At 48.1% G+C, this 18,174-nt stretch overlaps 1 protein-coding gene across 1 annotated transcript; it reads right to left on the minus strand.

The window, feature by feature from the left end:
• Positions 1-507: 507 nt before the first annotated feature.
• Positions 508-16,924, minus strand: LOC102454554 (radial spoke head component 4A). The gene is made up of 6 exons (XM_075929677.1): positions 15,712-16,924; positions 14,634-14,868; positions 11,693-12,445; positions 6,512-6,653; positions 1,398-1,515; positions 508-879 (listed from the first exon to the last, which is right to left on the minus strand). The coding sequence occupies exons 1-6, from the start codon at positions 16,827-16,829 to the stop codon at positions 645-647; spliced, it is 2,601 nt and encodes an 866-aa protein (XP_075785792.1). The 5' UTR covers positions 16,830-16,924; the 3' UTR covers positions 508-644.
• Positions 16,925-18,174: the final 1,250 nt, after the last annotated feature.

Genomic DNA, 18,174 nt, shown 5'->3' on the forward strand with positions numbered 1-18,174 from the left:
CTGTGTTAATCTGAATCTGCAAAAGCGGTGATGAGTCCTGTGGCACCTTATAGACTAACCGAAGTGTTGGAGCATAAGCTTTCGTGGGCAAATCATGTGGGTCTTTGCCCACAAAAGCTTATGCTCCAACACTTTGGTTAGTCTATAAGGTGCCACAGGACTCCTCGCCGCTTTTACAAGAACTAGGGATCACCAAATGATCTTAAAACATGAAAGAAAGTATTTTTTCCACACAATGCACAGTCAACCTGTGGAACTCTTTGCTAGAGGATGTTGTGAAGGCCAAGACTATAGCAGGTTAAAAAAAAGAACCAGCCATTTTTATGGTCTTATGCATCAGGATCCATGCTGCCAGCCTTAAATTGATTCCTTAAGAAATTTTTCCTAACATAGAATCATAGAATACTAGGACTGGAAGGGACCTTGAGAGGTCATCAAGTCCAGTCTCCTGCCCCCATGGCAGGACATCAACATATTTATTCAAAATAAGAAGAGCCTACAAGAAGAGAAATAACAAAGGTGTTTATTTTATATATACACACATTGATTTTTTTAAGATTGGCTCAGTCATTATACTCATTATACTAAATATATTAAAACTATTTTTTAGAAAAACTTTTATACAAATCTGACTTTTGTAGATTTTAATCATCCTCATCTTCATCCTCTTCTTCCTCCAACTCATCTATTTCCTCAGCTGCAGCCAAAGCTTCTTCCTGTGCAGCTTTGAGTGCCTGCTCCTCTTCCACAGTAGGGTCACTCATTTCAGTGATTTCTGGCCCACTAGGGTACTCTGCTTGCACCGATGGGGGTAGTGAAGGCGAATAGTTATCCACACTGTATTTGTGACCCCAGCCCAGATAAATGTTATCAAATTTCCTGAGGAACAAAATCAAGAGATCACAATTTCCTAGCAAAAAAGTATGAGGGTGCTGTCTATTCTTAAGCTTTTCTGCTTCGCTGAACAAAAAACAATATTGGACATATTTTCAATAATGGCATCTGCTCTTAACTAATGTAAATAAAGATAAACATGTCAGTGGCTATTAAAGATCCCATTCCCATGGCACTGTTTTGTATGAAAAAGGGTAGGTGGTAAGACTGATACCTTGGCCAAATACTAATTCAATAATTACATTCTGTAAATCTGATTTCCACTAGTTACACTTGCCCTAAATTATTGTTTACTATTGCTGTGCACTATTAAGTGGTCTCCACGATCATTGAGGTGACTATATTTTAATAAGTGAAGTCAATGGATTAAAAATCACCAAAATAAACATTTCAACTGAATGAATTAAATAGGTTTATTTGATTAGCCAATTTAGAATGGAGTAGTAATGAACACTTTGACATACCAAGGTTCGCCAGAAGCTACATAAATAAGAGCTACCTACTTGCCGATAGCAAAAGAGTATGCTCCAGGCCACAAGTTGGACTGAAGAACTGCAATGGCGTATTGAGGAACCAGATTTGTGGATAACTGAGATGTCCATGGAGGGATATTTTGAATTTCTGCCAAAAACACAAATAAAATAAAAACACACACAGATGAATAAGTTGAATCATGAACATCTATTAAATATTTGGTAGCTGGTACAGGACCAGATTTTGTTTCTATGACTATTAATACGGCTGTGAGAAACAAGTGCAATTCTAGGATGTATTAGGCAAGGCATTTCCACTAGACACACAAGTATTAATGACATTATACAAGGCGTTGGTAAGAACTCATTTGGAAAACTGTCTACAGTTCTGATGACCCACGTTCAAGAAATCAGAATTTAAACTGGAGCAGGTGCAGATAAGAGTTACTAGAATTATTGGGGGAAATGAGGGACTTAATTTTATGAGACAGGAAGATCTTGACTTTTTTAGTCTCACAAAATGAAGGCTGAAAGGGATAATGATTGTTCTCTGCAAATAAGCTTTAAGCTAAAGGATAATGGTGGTACAAGAACAAATGGATAAGCTAGACAAATTCAGGCAGAAAAATAGAAGATTTTTATCCATGAGAGGGGTGGAATTCTGGAAACTGTTGTGGGGCAAACAATTTAATTAGTTCTGAGAGAGCTGTACAAATTTATGAATACAGTTGTGTAGCTGGGCTGCCTGTACTGACAGGGATTAGAAGGAAGAGGTCTGAGAACCACTTTCAGTTTGTGTTTTGCTCCCAAAGCAGATGTGTATATGAACCCTACATGAGCATAGGCAGAAGAGGGAGGAAAGCCTCTCAGGTTTACAGGCAAGCAGCTAGATCACATTCCCATGCAGGCAGCATAGCGGACAATCATGGAGGCAGGCACCCATAGCTGCAGCCAATAAAGTAAAGAAGGACTGCTACAAAGGAGAGAATACAGAAAAACAAGAAGAGTCACAGGGACCTGGAAAAGCAGAGGGGCAGTGACCCTGTGCCAGGCAGCCTCTACGAACACAGCCAGGAAAAAGAAGCAAATTGCTAGGCTCAGTTAGAGGTGAGGGTCCAAGAACTACCTTACCTGGGAGCAAACTAAGGAAGTCCAGTCACGAGTAGCAAAGACCCTGAAAAGAGCATGCCAGGAGGTGGTAACAAGGTGGAAAGGGATTTTCCCCCTTCCCCAATGTATTTTAGGAAAGACTTATCTCCTTTCTGTGAAGTATTACGGATGATTACGTCTGGAGATATGACACTGGGTGGCACTGAGTATTTTCTCAGGTGCTGGGCTGACTGGTTCTTGCTCATGTGCTAAGGGTCTAACTGATTGCTCCTGACCCCACATGGCAAATTTGTATCTGGTCAATCTGGGGTTGGTGGCCTATGATATAAAGGAGGTAAGACTAGGGATCTCTTCTGGTCTTAAACTCTCTGACTCTAGTGGACTTGTTAACTCTGAAACAGAAAGACCAGAGTTTAAATATCAACACTTATTTCTCTGTTGACATTAGCAGAAACATACAGCTAATGTCATTATCTCACAATTCCAAAATACTTCCATGCTGCATTAGGAGCCCAAAACTCAGGCTACGTCCACATTGGCGCAATCTTGCGCTAAAACTCTTTTAGCACAAAAGAGTGTCTATATTGGCCAGAACTCATCGTCAGAGCAATAGTCTTTTGCGCAAGAGAGCGTCTACATTGGTGGGACGCTCTAGCGCAAAAGCAGGAGCCCAGAACCACTTTGGAGATAGCAAAAGGGCACCAGCCCTTTCCAGGGGCCAGGGCGGGGCCTGGAGCTCCTTTGAGACACATGCTTAAAGGGATCTCCCTGACAGCCTTTTCTCTCCTGCTGTGTGCTTTAGTATCTCTTGCAGGGACTGACAGCCGTAGCAGTTCTAGTTGTGATTGCCCTCTGCCTTCTTGGACACCACAGGTTGTGCCTTAGTGCCATTTGCTGATTTTTTTTGCCGTCAGCTCTTTTGTTGTGCCAGGGGTAGCCTTATGCCTGCTCTGGCCCCTTCCGGCCATTTTGGAGTGCCTGCAGCTGCTGCTCCATGCTGCTGCACTTGTCACCCAGGACCTCGAGGCGCAGGTTGCTCTGGACTCCCTCACCAGGGAGGCAGTAGCATCCCTGTAGCATCCCCCCCGCCCCCCGTGGAGAGACCCTTGTGGAGACTGGACACCAGTACGGACTGGTGGGACCGGCTGGTCCTGGGTCATTGGGACAACCAGCAATAGCTCCGGAACTTTCGGATGCGAAAGCAGACATTCCTGGAGCTGTGTGCCTGGCTCACCCCTGCGCTCCAGAGAAGCGCCACCTGGCTGCAGGCACCCATTCCTTTGCCATATAGAAGCTGGCAACCCCGGACAGCTACCAATCGGTGGCACACCAGTTTGGGGTGGGCAGATCAACTGTTGGTGCCGTTGTCATGCAGGTAAGTCTGGGGGGGGGTGAGGGGGAGAGGGTGCTGAACTCCATGCCCAGGGGCAGGCAAGCCTCCAGGCTGGGGTGATGGGGGAATGCCCCGTCACCCAGGGGTTTGGGCCATCCCTCCCTTGCACTGGCCTGCTGGGGGGGGGGGGGGCGTGAGCCGGGGGGGGCCCTGGTGTGTGAGAGGACAGAGGGCATCACAGGGGGGTGGGAACCCCCCCAAGGGAGCATGCACTCACTCTGCCTTATGTGATGCATTCCCCTGTGTTTCTGTGTACCCTTCTGCAGGTCATCCGTGCCATCAACAACATCCTGCTCCAGCAAGTCATCCGCCTGCAGGACATGGAGGCTACGGTGGCCAGCTTCACTGTCCTGGGGTTCCCCAACTGCAGGGGAGTCCTGGATGCAACCCACATCCCTGTCGGTGCCTCAGAGCATCGAGCAGCCCATTTCATAAACCGCAAGGGGTATTTCTCCATCGTGCTCCAGGCCCTCATGGACCACCGTGGCAGCTTCATGGACATTTATGCGGGCTGGTCCGGCAGGGCATGCAACGCCTGAATTCTCTGACAAACCAGACTGTTTGGCAGGATGGAGGCGGGCACTTTCTTCCCCCAGCAGGAATTTACTGTTGGGGACGTGCCCATGCCCACATCGGTTGTGGGGGACATGGCCTACCCCCTGCTGCCCTGGTTGATGTGGCCCTACGCGAGCGCATGCGTGTGTGTTGTGTTTACCTGTAGAACTCCCTGCTGGTGGAGGCTGTGGGCTAATCAATGGTGTTTGACAGGGAGCAAGATGAATCACCACACAGAGCCTGGGAGCACATATGGCAGACGTGGTCTGGGCTCTCAGATCCCCATCATGTGGATGTCTCCTGGACGGAACCAGGGATGACTGGGGAGTGTATCATCCTTGTGGTGAAACTCAGGTGGCTCTAGACCCGGCCCGAGTGCTTTCCCCCTCCCCCTCCTGCTAGCCCTCACATACGTACCCCAGGGACATGAACTGGGCTTCTTCTTTTTTCCAAACTAAACATTAAGGGGGGACATGATAGCAGTTTTCAAATATCTAAAAGGGTGTCACAAGGAGGACGGGGGGCTGGACTCGATGACCTCTTGAGGTCCCTTCCAGTCCTATTATTCTATGATTCTATGACATGTGTGGCTGCAGTGGGGACTTCACTCGGGAGGCCAGTCAAGGCACCAGGAGCAGGCGAGAGGCTCAGTGAGGGCCATGCCCATAGGGCTGTGTTGCTGCAGTTTTCCTAGGAGCAGCTGGCTGTGTCGCACAGCCAGGCATGAACAGTGTGCTGTCTGTGTGCTGCACCCTTTGGGAGGTGTGGGCTCTGGTATGAGCCCCTGGGGCCCTGGTGGAGCCCTGGCTGGTTCCAGCCGGCATCCATCCTTCCCCCCGGTCCAGATGTGTGTGAGCAGCATGGTCCCAGGCGTGCCCTGTTGCTGCCTGCCGTGGCCACATGCTGCTCGGTCACCAGGCTGCACGTGCTGCATACTGGTATGGTACACAGCGTGCAACTCATGCTGCCTGAGTGATGCGCTCTCTCCCTTCCCCCCAGGTGCCTGGCTCCCCCCGCCCTTGTGAATGCAAAGTGCAACACTCACCAGTGGATCCTTCTCAGGCCTCCAATGACGCGTGGGAGACGTCCGAGCTGCCTGAACGGACTTTGAGTTGCAGGGTCACAGTGCTGCCCTGGTCCTCCTCATCGTCCTCTGACCCAGTGGGAAGCTCTGAATCGTCCCCCGCCTCGCTGGGCCTGGTGACGGGGGGACACACCTACTGGTGTCAACTAGACCCGAGGGTCCCTGGGGTGCTGCCTCGCCTGGGATGCCATGGAGCTGCTGGTAACGGGGGCAGCTGTCAGCTCCTGTCCCGGACATAGCCCAGGCGCAGCTCCTTGAGTTTAGCCCAGACCTGTTCGAGGGTCCGGGCTGGATGGCCCTGGTTGGAGAGCTCATGGGCCATGCGGCGGAAGATGTCCTCATTCCTGTGACAGGCACGGACGTTGTGGAGGGTCCAGCAGGGCCTCGATCACCCCTGGGGACCAGAAACGGGCACGCCGCTTTGTGCCCCTTGGGGCCTCCTGAGCTGGGGGTGCAGGTTATTGCTCCCCCCCTGGAGCAGCCATCCTGGGTGGTCTGGTGGCTTTTGATTCAGCAGAGCCACACAGCAGAGCTTGGTGGCAGAGGTGCTTCTGCCACGTGGCCTCTGCATGCTGAGTGTGCCTTTAAGGGGGCTCGGGTTACCAGGAAGTCCGGAGCAGTGCCTGCACGTACAGAGCGTCCAAGCAGCCCCTAGGGCTTTTTTCTTTGTGGATGGCTCTTGCACAAAATCTCTTGGCTGCCTGTCTACACTGGCCTCTTGTGCAAGAACAGTTGCACAAAAGGGCTTATTCCTGAGCAGGAGCATCAGAGTTCTTTTGTAAGAAGCCCTGATTTCATACATTAGGACGTCAGTGTACTTGCACAAGAACTTGCGGCCAGTGTAGACAGGCAACAAGTTTTTGCGCAAGAGTGGCCGTTTTTGCGCAAGATCACACCAATGTAGACGTAGCCTACATGTTTATTAGACAGCTGTTAAAAGCTCCATGTGGATATTCACTGTTAAATAAATAAAGGATTCGAAGAAGTCTGAATTGCCGGTACCTGCATCTTCAGAGAGTGGAGTCAGAAGAGGGGGGCCCACTTCTGGCTGTGGCTCATCTGGCTCTTCTGTTTTTTCCTCTTCCTCGCCTTCTTCTTCTTCCTCCTCTGACTTTTGAGACGGGTTAACCCAGGCACAGCAGCCCTACAGCCAGCGTATCAAAGAGGTATAAAACAAGGACAGCAATATTTGAAATACTGTGATGTGAGTTAAAACATTCAGTTCAGAGGCACCAAGGTATCACATATAAAAAGAAAAATAGATGACGTACAATTATACTTGTCAGTTCTCCATGCATCTCCTATTGAACCAACTGCTTAAGAATTCACTCCCTAATACGTCAATTGTCAGATTTCAATCTGCTTTAGGGTTCTCCATTTTTTTTTAAAAGTGTTGGTGTTATTGAAAGATTTGGAACTTAAACCAAAAGACTAAAACTCTGTTTTCATTCATAGCTAGATTGTATCGGGAGGCAGAGCCCCTCAAGGGCTTCAACACCCCAGGGGCTTCTTTAGGCACTGTGCCTCAGACACACCTGTGAGGCACAGTTGTTGCTGATACCACCAACTGTGACAGTACTAGTCCACTGTGACTACAATAAAGTAGAAATTGATTAATAAAGAATTCAAGGAGAGTAATGTAAATAATGACAATCAATGTGGTTTGAGAGGATCTTCTTTCATAACCTTAGCTTCATATGTTTTTTAAGAGATTACAAGTTTGGTTAACACAGATAATAGTGTTAATGTAACACATTTCTGTAAGGATCTTGGCTTGGGACCACATGACATTTTGATTAAAACAGTTTAGGAAACAAAATGAATATGGCACACATTAAATGGCGTCACAGGGCAGATTCACCACGCAGGTGCCTCCTGCTGATGCTGGAGTGCCTCCCTTCTGGCTGGTAAGGGGGTATGGACCTACCGCCTTTGCCTTCCCTGGCTGCCTCCCTGCAGCCCTTGTAAAGTCAAGCCAGAGCTCCCCAGCCCTCCCCGCCTTTCCCCAGTACTGCTCTGCCTTGGGAAACCTCCCTTACCTGGCAGCCAAATCCTTCCTGCTCCCTAGCTAGAGCAAGTAAGTCTCTTTCCACCCCTCCAGGAGCCTTTATTTATACAGCCCTCAGGTGGGCTTTAATTGGCTCATACTGGTCACAGCTGCTGGCTCCCCAGCTCCACTGCACCAGCCCTCTCCCAGGGTTGTTTTAATCTTTAAAGGGCCAGTGTGGGGCAGATGCCCCATCACAAATGGATTAAAAGTTGGTTTACTGACAAGTCTCAAAATATAACTGTAACTGTAAACAGTTAATCATCACCAAGCAGTATCCTATAGAATTGGTTCTTGGCCCTACACTATTTAACCTTTTTATCAATGACCTGGAAGAAACTAAGGATGTTAAAGAGTGATTATCTGGCTAATCATATAGTTTATACAATTTGTATCGACTATATGATTAGTCAACAGCTGCAGCGGGCGTACCTCCCAGAGCTGGTGTGAGCCAGGACTGAGCAGTCCCAGCTCACAACAGCTACGGACCACTGCTGCTCTACATTTTAAATGTATTAAGAGCCGCTGGGCTCTTACTCCATTTAAAATCCAGAGGTGTAGCGTGTGTGGCTCCTGGAGCCAGTGCAAGCCAGGACTACACAGTCCTGGCTCGCGCCGGTCTGGGACCACTGTGCCTCTGGATTTTAAATGTGGAAAGACCTCGGGTCCAGCAGCCCGTTTGTGGTGTCCTGAGCTGGCCAAAGCAGACAGGAGCTACTGCTGATGCAGCCTTTGCCCATGGCCAGCCCAGGCTGTTGCAGACAGGGACTACCTCACAGCAGCAGCCTCTGTCCGCAGGCAAAGGGAGGAGAACAAGGCCCACCTCCCTGATGGACCCCTACAGACAGGACTGCTGTCAAAGCAGCCTCTGCCCACCGTAGGCAAAGGCTGATTCCTGGCAGTATCCGCTCCCCCCCTCCCTCTTCTGTCTCTTATAGGGGGAGGGCAGGCAGCACCATGGATATGGTGCTGGGGGGAACTGCCTTTTAAGTCAGCTCCCCCCAGCATTGGCTCCTGTTTCCCACCATGTGCTGCCTCTCATACAGAGGCAGCAAGGGGGGAGGAAAGCGTGTGGTCAAGTACTCAAGTACCCGAAAAGCTTAGGTTTGTCGGGTGGTCGAGTACTTGACTACTCGCTTACATCCCTAGAAGAAACTATAAAATCATCATGGATAAAGTTTCCATGTAATGGAAAAATTGGGGGAATGGCAAATAATGAAGAGGGGAGGTCACTGATAAGAGCAATCCAGATTGATTGGTGTGCTGGAAGCAAACAAACAATGTTTTTTAATGTAAATATCCAATGTAAGTGCATACATCTGGGGAAAAAGGAATATATACTTATAGGATGGAAGAAATCATCCTCAGAAGCAGTGATTCTGAAAAAGATTTGTGGGTCATGTTAGATAATCATATGAACAAAAACTCCCAGTGTGATTCTGTGATGAAAAGGGATAATGCAGACCTTGCATGTATAAACAGAGGAATCCCAAGCAGAAATAAAGAGGTTAGTTTACATCTGTATTTGATACTGGCAGTGGTGAAAGTAATTTAACATTTCTTACAGATACTATTGCAACCTGGGTCCCTGCCAGCTCTTTAAATAGCTCACTGGTCGCTATTGCTGGTCTTGCTAGAGCTGTGCACCTGCTTATTTTCACCTCTGGACACTGGTGTGACTGCTTCTGAAATCCTAGATCTAGTTCTGATGTTCACAGTTCAAGAATGATGTTGATAAATTGGAGAGGGTTCCAAAAAGAAAAATTGGAAAAATTTACTAAATGTCTTGGTGGATTCTCTATAATGGGCAGTTTTTTTTAAAAAAAAATTAGGATTGGATGTTTTGCTAAATATAGGTTCCAAGAATTATTTTGGAAATTCTATAATCTGTGTTATAGAAGGGTTCTGACTATCTGACCACGACAGTCCCCTCTGGCCTTGAAATACATGGCTGTCCATCATTTTGTATAGGTTACTTGTTATGTCTCTCCAACAGCTGGAAGGAACAACTTGAAATATCCGTAAGATTCTAAATATCTATTGATTTTATATTTAAAGCCATTGTTCTTCTGTTGCCAAGAAATGAAAAACAAAATACTCAATGTGTGACTTTATAGTATTATTGTTGTACTGGTAGGGGGCAGTCAATCACTCAGCAAAGAAGATTAAGTTAACAAATACTTTTCCTGGACCTGTGCTGACATCATTAACTTTTAACATGGAAACAAATGCCATGTCACACACAGCTTTTCCTTCAGAAGAAACAAAGAGAACAAATAAGCAGAGTCCAGTATTATTTTCAAGCTTCTATAATGACATTACTTACAGTGCATACAGGCAGTCCCTGAGTTACGTGGATCTGACTTACGTCGGATCCGCAGTTATGAACGGGGATTTTCTTGCCCCGGAGGACTGGAGCGGCGGGACGCCTGGTCCCGCCGCCCGCCTCCTCCGGGGCGAGAAAAGCTGCTCCCCGTCTCCCTGGTCTGCTGGGGGAACCAGCAGACCAGGGAGACGGGGAGCAAAGCGGCGGAGGACCCGGGCCAGACCCACGGCGCTGATCTGGAAGCGCCGCGGGTCCAGACCGGGTCTTCCGCCGCTTTGCTCAGTGTCTCCCTGGTCTGCAGACCAGGGAGACGCTGAGCAAAGCGGCGGAAGACCCGGTCTGGACCCGCGGCGCTTCCAGATCAGCTGGAAGCGCCGCGATCTGGCCCGGCTCCTCCGCGGCTTTGCTCAGCGTCTCCCTGGTCTGCAGACCAGGGAGACGCTGAGCAAAGCGGCGGAGGACCCGGGGCCGGACTCGCGGCGTTTCCAGCTGGATCAGCTGAGCTGGATCAGCTAGAAGCGCCGCGGGTCAACCCTGGGTCCTCCGCGGCTTTGCTCAGTGTCTCCCTGGTCTGCAGATCAAGGAGACGCTGAGCAAAGCGGCGGAGGACCCGGGGCCGGACCCGCGGCACTTCCAGCTGAGCTGGATCAGCTGGAAGCGCCGTGAGTCCGGCCCAGGTCGTCCGCGGCTTTGCTCAGCGTCTCCCTGGTCTGCTGGGGGAGGGGGGACGCAGCTAGTGCCCCCGCCCCCCACAGCAGACCAGGGAGATGTGGAGCAAAGCCCGGGGCCTGTGGTAGAGCAGGTGGGGCGCTGCCGGTTGGTCCCGCAGCACTGCTCCTTGGTGTTACTGGATCAACCCGGCAGCACCCCAGCTGCTCTGCCCCAGGCGTCCTGATTCAGCCGCTGCTGATCAGTTTCAGCAGCGGCTGAATCAGGATGCCTGGGGCAGAGCAGCTGGGGTGCTGCTGGGTTGGTCCAGTAGCGCCGAGGAGCGGCCGCGCTACTGGACCAACCCAGCAGCACCCGAGCTGCTCTGCCCCAGGCATCCCCAAGTCAGCCGCTGCTGAAACTGACCAGCGGCTGACTACAGGAAGCCCGAGGCAGAGTTGCTCTGCCCCGGGCTTCCTGGAATCAGCTGCTGATCAGTTTCAGCAGCAGCTGACTTGGGGACGCCTCGGGTTCTTAAGTTGAATCTGTATGTTCTTAAGTTGATCAGTTTCAGCAGCAGCTGAATCTGGATGCCAGTTCCGACTTACATACAGATTCAACTTAAGAACAAACCTACAGTCCCTATCTTGTACGTAACCCGGGGACTGCCTGTACAACAAAAAAATCAATTGAAGAAAATTGTGTGCCCCTTACGTACAGTTACAAGCAGCCCATATTGGTATTCCCACTCTAGCTAGCAAAACATACCTAGTCATTGTCAAATCAGGAAACAAACTGTCACCATCCTTTGGAGAAACAGAAATGCAAAACCACACACTAGCCAGAAAGGATTAAAGTCTATCAATGCTCACTCCAAATAATTACAGGAAATTGATTATTGAGGGATATACTCTCTTATCAGGTTATTCCTGATTATTTATCCACAGGAAGGCACCTCCCTCCCCCCCCCCCCAAGAACCAAAATAACAACAACAAATCCTTAGAAAGTTGCTTCCAGTATGTCATAGTAGACAATTCTAGCTTAGCCCCAATTGTGAACAGTACACTCTCTACAGATGAAGATTTTCATTTACTTTCTGAGACACCACTGGTAATCATGTAATTGGTAGCCAATATCAATGAGGATTACATAGAGCATTACCTGTATTAGAATATTCTGTACATGGTGCACCCAGTTAGAAAGGGAATCTGCAAGTTCTGTTACACTAATGACCTCAAAGTCAGGATTTTCTTCATATGTATCTCTTCCTGCTCCCCCCTCTTCCTCTTCATCTCCTTCCTCCTCTCCAAACTGGTAGAACCCCAGAGGGCTGATCTGGGTCCCTGCTGAGATCCGAGCGATTTGTGCACGTAGGTAATTAGCCTCATTCCCTGGGAAAGGTGGGTAGCTCACAATAGGAGCATCCAGCCTTCCAGTGAAGAACTTTTTGATTTTCCTAGCAGCCACAATTTGTGCTGGTGTCACTGGAGGTAACTTCACCCAGGGTTTACCTGGCTCATTACAGACAAAATAGATAAACTTATTGGTTCCAGTCCGGTTTTCTTCTTTTGGGACCGCCAGTGGGGGCTTATAGGTGGACTTTGGTGGCTCATCATCTTCTTTTTCCTCATCTTCTTCTTCGCCCTCACTCCCTTCTTTCCCCCCCTCTTCAATCACTTCTTCCTCTTCTGTCTCCTCCTCCTCTTCCCCTTCACGGTACTCCACTTCAGCCACAATATAATTCGTCTCCAGGCCCAAGATCTTGCCCCAGAAGCGGCATGTCTGGATTGGCTGCGTGCTGACGAGCTGCTTGAGGGCAAGTAATATGTGGTAGTTTTCATCCATGCTCAAGCCAACTCCAGCCTGTTCAAAATAGAAGGCTGTCTCCATCACATTGGGTAGAGGAGTATCTGTCTAGGGAAGAAGTTGTTGGAGTTAAAGCTGAGGTGTAAATAAAAGAAATTTTTAAAAGGTTACATGTATTACTCACTAAAATAATACTTAGCATTTCTATATTGTATTTGATCCTTTCAAAGTGCTTTATAAACAACTAAGCCTCACACCATCCCAGAAGAAAATAATAATACACCATTTTACAGAAGGAGAAACTGAAGCAGAGAGCTTAAACAATACACAGCTTTCAGGTAGCACAGTCTGGAAAAGAATAAAAATGTTCAAACTCCCAATGTTCTCTTTACTTCAAAACATTCAGGGTCACATTATTTATAGATAGACAGCATAAACAATCTGTATAAGGGATCTGAGTGCTGGCACTCATATTCTAGCACATACATGCCACTAACTGGCTAGAAGGCCACTCGTGGCCAGGGACAGTGAGGCTGCACTTCCTGATGTGCAAAATAGGTGCAGTTTGGATGGACAGAACCTTTTTTTTACATATTCAGTCAATTTGGTTGGATTTCAAAAGCCTGAAAGAACCAGAGAAATTCACATAAAGACAGCAATCCCTCCCAGAAATTAGTGTCACTCTTTTGAATACTTGGATATAGAGATATTCTAAGCATGCATTATTTAAGATTGACTACATTAGATGTGGGTGTTTCAAAAAGCATTCACATTGGTGTACTTCTGATCACATTGAAATCAGTGGTAAAACTCCCATTGGCTTTAATGGGAACACATTTGGCCAACAACATACCTTTCTGAAAAGTCTCCCTATATGCCTTGCCATCTTTGCCCCTTTACAGGGGTGCTGGAATTACAGGTGATGCGGGTGCTGCAGCACCCTTGACTTGAAGTGGTTTCTATATATACAGGGTTTACACTACAGGTTGGTTCAATGGCTCTCAGCACCTCCACTATACAAATTGTTCTCCTGCCCCTTTACCATTTTGACAATCATTCCCAGCCCCTTATCTCAGATAGAGGAGCAAAAAATGTACGACTGGAAGTTCACTACTATAGGGTGAGTAGTTTAGTCCAAGTGACTTTTGGTTTATGTGGAATGTTTCTGGCACTTTCAAGCTTTAAACTATCAACTGATTGTGTGAGGGTATACACATTAAATTTCTTCTTCCAAAATACACTGCGGCTATGTCTAGACTGGCAAGTTTTTCTGCAAAATCATCTGCTTTTGCGGAAAAACTTGCCAGCTGTCTACACTGGCCGCTTGAATTTCTGGAAAAGCACTGACGATCTCATGTAAGATCGTCAGTGCTTTTCCGGAAATACTATGCTGCTCCCGTTCGAGCAAAAGTTTTTTTCCGAAAGACTTTTGCGCAAAAGGGCCAGTGTAGACAGCACAGTACTGTTTTCCGCAAAAAAGCCCCAATCGTGAAAATGGCGATCGGGGCTATTTTGCGGAAGACCGCGTCTAGATTGGCCACAGACGCTTTTCCGCAAAAAGTGCTTTTGCGGAAAAGCACCCTGCCAATCTAGACGTGCTTTTCCGAAAATGCTTTTAACGGAAATGTTTTCCGTTAAAAGCATTTTCGGAAAATCATGCCAGTGTAGACGTAGCCTGCTTGTGTGCACAAGGACATGTTGCCACTTTGTTCTTGGCTGTCACTGACCTGAAGATGACTGTTATAGCACGCACATGATGGCTTAATGTCTTTCCATCTTTAATATTCAGTTTCAGTGATTTACTTGTACATATAATGTTAGCTTGATAGAAAGGTCAAACCCAAACAACTGGTATCTACTTTCTACCTTTCACCACAGACCTCTATTAACACTATTTGAGAACTTAATATTCAGCATATACAAAGTAAGGGGACCCAAAAATACCTTATTGCTTTTATATAAAAAATATCTTTTCAGTTCTACATTTCAGTTCTTTAGGCCAAATGTCACCATCATTTTTTTATATATGGTACACTGACCAAAACTGGAACTGGGATTGAAGGGAGCTTTTTTGGTTTTTTTATGTAAGAAAATGCTGTAGTGCTTCTTTTTCATACCTCATTTCTAGAGGGACAAGAGGTAGAAACCCATTGAAGGGATCATTCAAGATTGTGAGGGGGTATATCAGTGAAGATTCGAATATACTGTAGGGGAAAATCCTAACTTGCCAGTGGATGGGCAAGATAACCTCATGCCTTTTCCATCTTTAACCTCTGTTTCTACGATAGTTACTCACTATTTCTTCTTCTGGCTCTTGATCTCCTCCCTCTCCTGTCCCCTTGAGGAACAGAGCCTTATATTTCTCTGCCAGTTCAAATGTTGGAAGCATTTCATGCTCATCACGGAGCGTGTCCATTTTTTTCTGGAACTGAGCCCATTTCACATCCTTACTAATATTCTCAATTATGTCTACTGCATTTATAGGGCGTTCATCCAAGATCTTGGTCAGCATGCGAGCAAGATGATCATATCTATCAAATCAAAAGAGAATGAAAACTCCCAGTAGACTATTACTGTCTAACTATATCAAATTCTCAGCACAGTATATTTTTCATATCAAAGGTAAATGCATATGTCCTGAGATAAGCTGCCATCACTATAGTAATTAGCTGTGATATTGAAAATCTCAATTGAGTGCTATGGAAACTAAGCCTGAGATATACCCCTGGAATATTCATAAGGAATAGCATGTTTGTAGTACAAATAATATATGTTCATCTTCCATTTATAACTTTGCCCACTATTTTCCCACAAACTGTTTGAAGCTGGATTTAAAACTCTTAAGCCTTATCTATACATACCTAGAAGTTCAAAGTAAGATATGCAGCTCCAGCTACATTAATTATGTAGCTGGAGTTAGCCTACCTTAATTCAACCTTTAGCACCATCTCTACAGAGAGAGCTCAATGGAAGCAAACACTCCCATCGACTTCTCTTACTCCTCATGAATCAAGGAGTGCCAGCTTTGACCAGGGGCACCCTCAGCATTCTATTCAGTGTGTCTTTACTAGATCCGCTAAATCAAACTCTGGAAGATTGACCACCACAGTGCCAGTCTTCCCAGTAGTGAAAACATGGCCTTAATTGTGTCGATCTCCCTTTAATGCCTCTAAATTCCTTTTGGTAGGTCCTATCCTCAGTGCTGCTGAGAACCTATAAATGCCACAAAAGCATTAACCCTGATTCCTGCATATTTCCCCTTCTCTTTTCTATAGCTCCTTACCTCTTTGTCCTCTCCACATACACTATCTTACACCCTCTCCCCCCCATACCTCCTTTCCCAGGTAAAGTTTTCCCCCCCTTTTCATACTCACAAGTTCAGGCCAGACTTCGTGCTGCTCTTCATTAGATAGGCCTTTGCATTCTGGATTGCCAATGCTCTAGGTCCAGGATCAGATATTTCATTCTCACATGGGCTGTATCCTGGCTGATACAGGCCATAGCCTGGTTCATGTGGTTGGTAAGGGCCATGTTCAGGTGCAAAAGGCTCATAGGGACCAAGCATAGGTTCTTGTTGCCGATAAAGGCTTCCTCTTGGTTCCTGTGCCTGATAGGGAGTTTGTCCTGGTGCATGTGGCTGATAGATGCTTTGTCTGAGCTCTTGTCCCATTTGATGAGCTTCATAGGCAGATTGTCCTGGTTGGTGAAGCTGATAGGGAACTTGACCTGGTGTGGTAATCTGGCCTGGCTGGTGAGGTTGATAAGGAGTTTGTCCAGGTTCATATGATTCATATGGAAATTGGCCTGTTTGAGAGGGTTGGTAGAGGGCCTGTCTGGGCTGGTAGGGCCCCATAGCAGAGGGGGTTCCCTGGCCGGGCTGGCTGGGCTGATAGGGCCCCATAGCAGGGGGGGTTCCCTGGCCGGGCTGGCTGGGCTGATAGGGCCCCATAGCAGAGGGGGTTCCCTGGCCGGGCTGGCTGGGCTGGTAGGGCCCCATAGGAGGGGGGGTTCCCTGGCCAGGCTGGCTGGGCTGATAGGGCCCCATAGCAGGGGGGGTTCCCTGGCCGGGCTGGCTGGGCTGATAGGGCCCCATAGCAGGGGGGGTTCCCTGGCCGGGCTGGCTGGGCTGGTAGGGCCCCATAGCAGGGGGGGTTCCCTGGCCGGGCTGGCTGGGCTGGTAGGGCCCCATATCAGGGGGGGTTCCCTGGCCGGGCTCGGTGGGCTGATAGGGCCCCATAGCAGGGGGGGTTCCCTGGCCGGGCTGGCTGGGCTGATAGGGCCCCATAGCAGGGGGGGTTCCCTGGCCGGGCTGGCTGGGCTGATAGGGCCCCATAGCAGGGGGGGTTCCCTGGCCGGGCTCGGTGGGCTGGTCTGGGCCCTGAGCAGGGGGGGTTCCCTGGTCGGGGCCCTGGCCGGATGGGGGGCTCGGGTCTAGTTGTTCCGAGCTCGGCGCCTGAGCCTCAGGCGAGGGGTCTTCGGAGGGATCCGCCATGGCGCTGGCTGCCCGTCGGCGCTACCGGTCCCCCAGCACCTGTCTCCGAGCGTTGCCAAGGTAAACGCGAGTCAGTTGCTAGGCGGATTTGATTGGGTGCACGTGCGCCGCGTGACCCTCCAGGGCTCCTTCCAGGGGCGTGGCCGAGCTCCAGCGCGTGCGTGGTTGGCTGGCTGGCTGTCAGCGCGCAGGGGCCGGGCGGGGATTTCCAGCGCGCGCTCAATCCTCCACTCCGCTCTGCTGGGTTCGCCCAGGTTGGGCTCGCTGCCCCAGAAGGGCGGGTGGTGCTGCGGTGCATCTTGATTTCACGCGGCACGGAGTATCTGCGGGGAAGGGGGAGGTCTTGATAATACAAAGCAAAAGCGGGCGCAGTGCTAGCCCTGAAAAGTTTGCGGACTAGTAATGCGTATGCAGGGCAGTGCACATGCAAACAACATTCATTTGTGGCCTGTGTCCGAGCAATATTTTGATGCCTCCTTAGTCTTCCCTGCTCTTGTGCTGTATCCCGTCTCTTTGGTCCCTGTCAAGTTGTCCAGCCCAGTGTTTCCTAAAATGTGGGTTATGTGCATAAGAGACGGGTGCTGTGAAGAAGGGTGTGTGCAGGTAGGACCACCCATAGGAAAAGGGAGGGGCCATGCGGAGGCACCCCATTTAGTAATTACGATTTTGGCAGGAATACAGGGGAGTGGTGTTACCCCAAATCACCTATGCTTCTGAGAATTACAAAGGACTAGCCTCAGGACATGAAATGACCTCTCAATTTGTCTGCAGAGCCTCAGATTTAATTTTTAAAAATGGCCTGGGCTATATGACAAAGTGTCACAAATTTAAAATTGAGTTTTAAATTGATTTAAATTGGTATAAATTTCTATTCAGATATTCTTATTTCATTTTGGAAGTGGCTTATTTAGCTTTATCTTAAATTGATTTAAAGATACATGAAAAAAAGACTTGTTTAAACCAAAATAAGTGTGTCCAAAGGGGACCCTTCATCAAGTTGAGTAAATGGATTTAAAAGCACATCTTACATTAAACTAGTACAATATTCTCATGTAAAAAAAATCCTGAATCACTAGTAGAGACTTGAACTGCACCTTCATTTTAATAGTGCTAATGAAGGCATAGGTACCAACACAATACATCAAATATCAACAGCGTTAAGTGTTTCAGAGCTCATCTACGTACAAAGGGCAGGAAGAATATTTTGAAGCTCTACACTGGCATTTTCAAAGAGGTATTTCAAGCAAACACTCCGGCTGTGTCTAGACTGGCCAGTTTTTCCAGAAAATCAGCCGCTTTTCTGGAAAAACTTGCCAGCTGTCTACACTGGCTGCTTGAATTTCTG

The sequence above is a fragment of the Pelodiscus sinensis genome, chromosome 5 (assembly GCF_049634645.1).
Source record: "Pelodiscus sinensis isolate JC-2024 chromosome 5, ASM4963464v1, whole genome shotgun sequence".
In the NCBI taxonomy this organism is placed as follows: domain Eukaryota; kingdom Metazoa; phylum Chordata; order Testudines; family Trionychidae; genus Pelodiscus; species Pelodiscus sinensis.

Excerpts from the sequence above, each read along its gene's own strand:
- LOC102454554 (XM_075929677.1), bottom strand. The coding sequence starts at position 16,829 with ATGGCGGATCCCTCCGAAGACCCCTCGCCTGAGGCTCAGGCGCCGAGC. Across the intron at positions 12,446-14,633 it reads AAGAGCCAGAAGAAGAAATA|ACAGATACTCCTCTACCCAA; the intron begins GTGAGTAACTAT and ends CTTCTTCCCTAG. Across the intron at positions 6,654-11,692 it reads TACAGAATATTCTAATACAG|GGCTGCTGTGCCTGGGTTAA; the intron begins GTAATGCTCTAT and ends CGCTGGCTGTAG.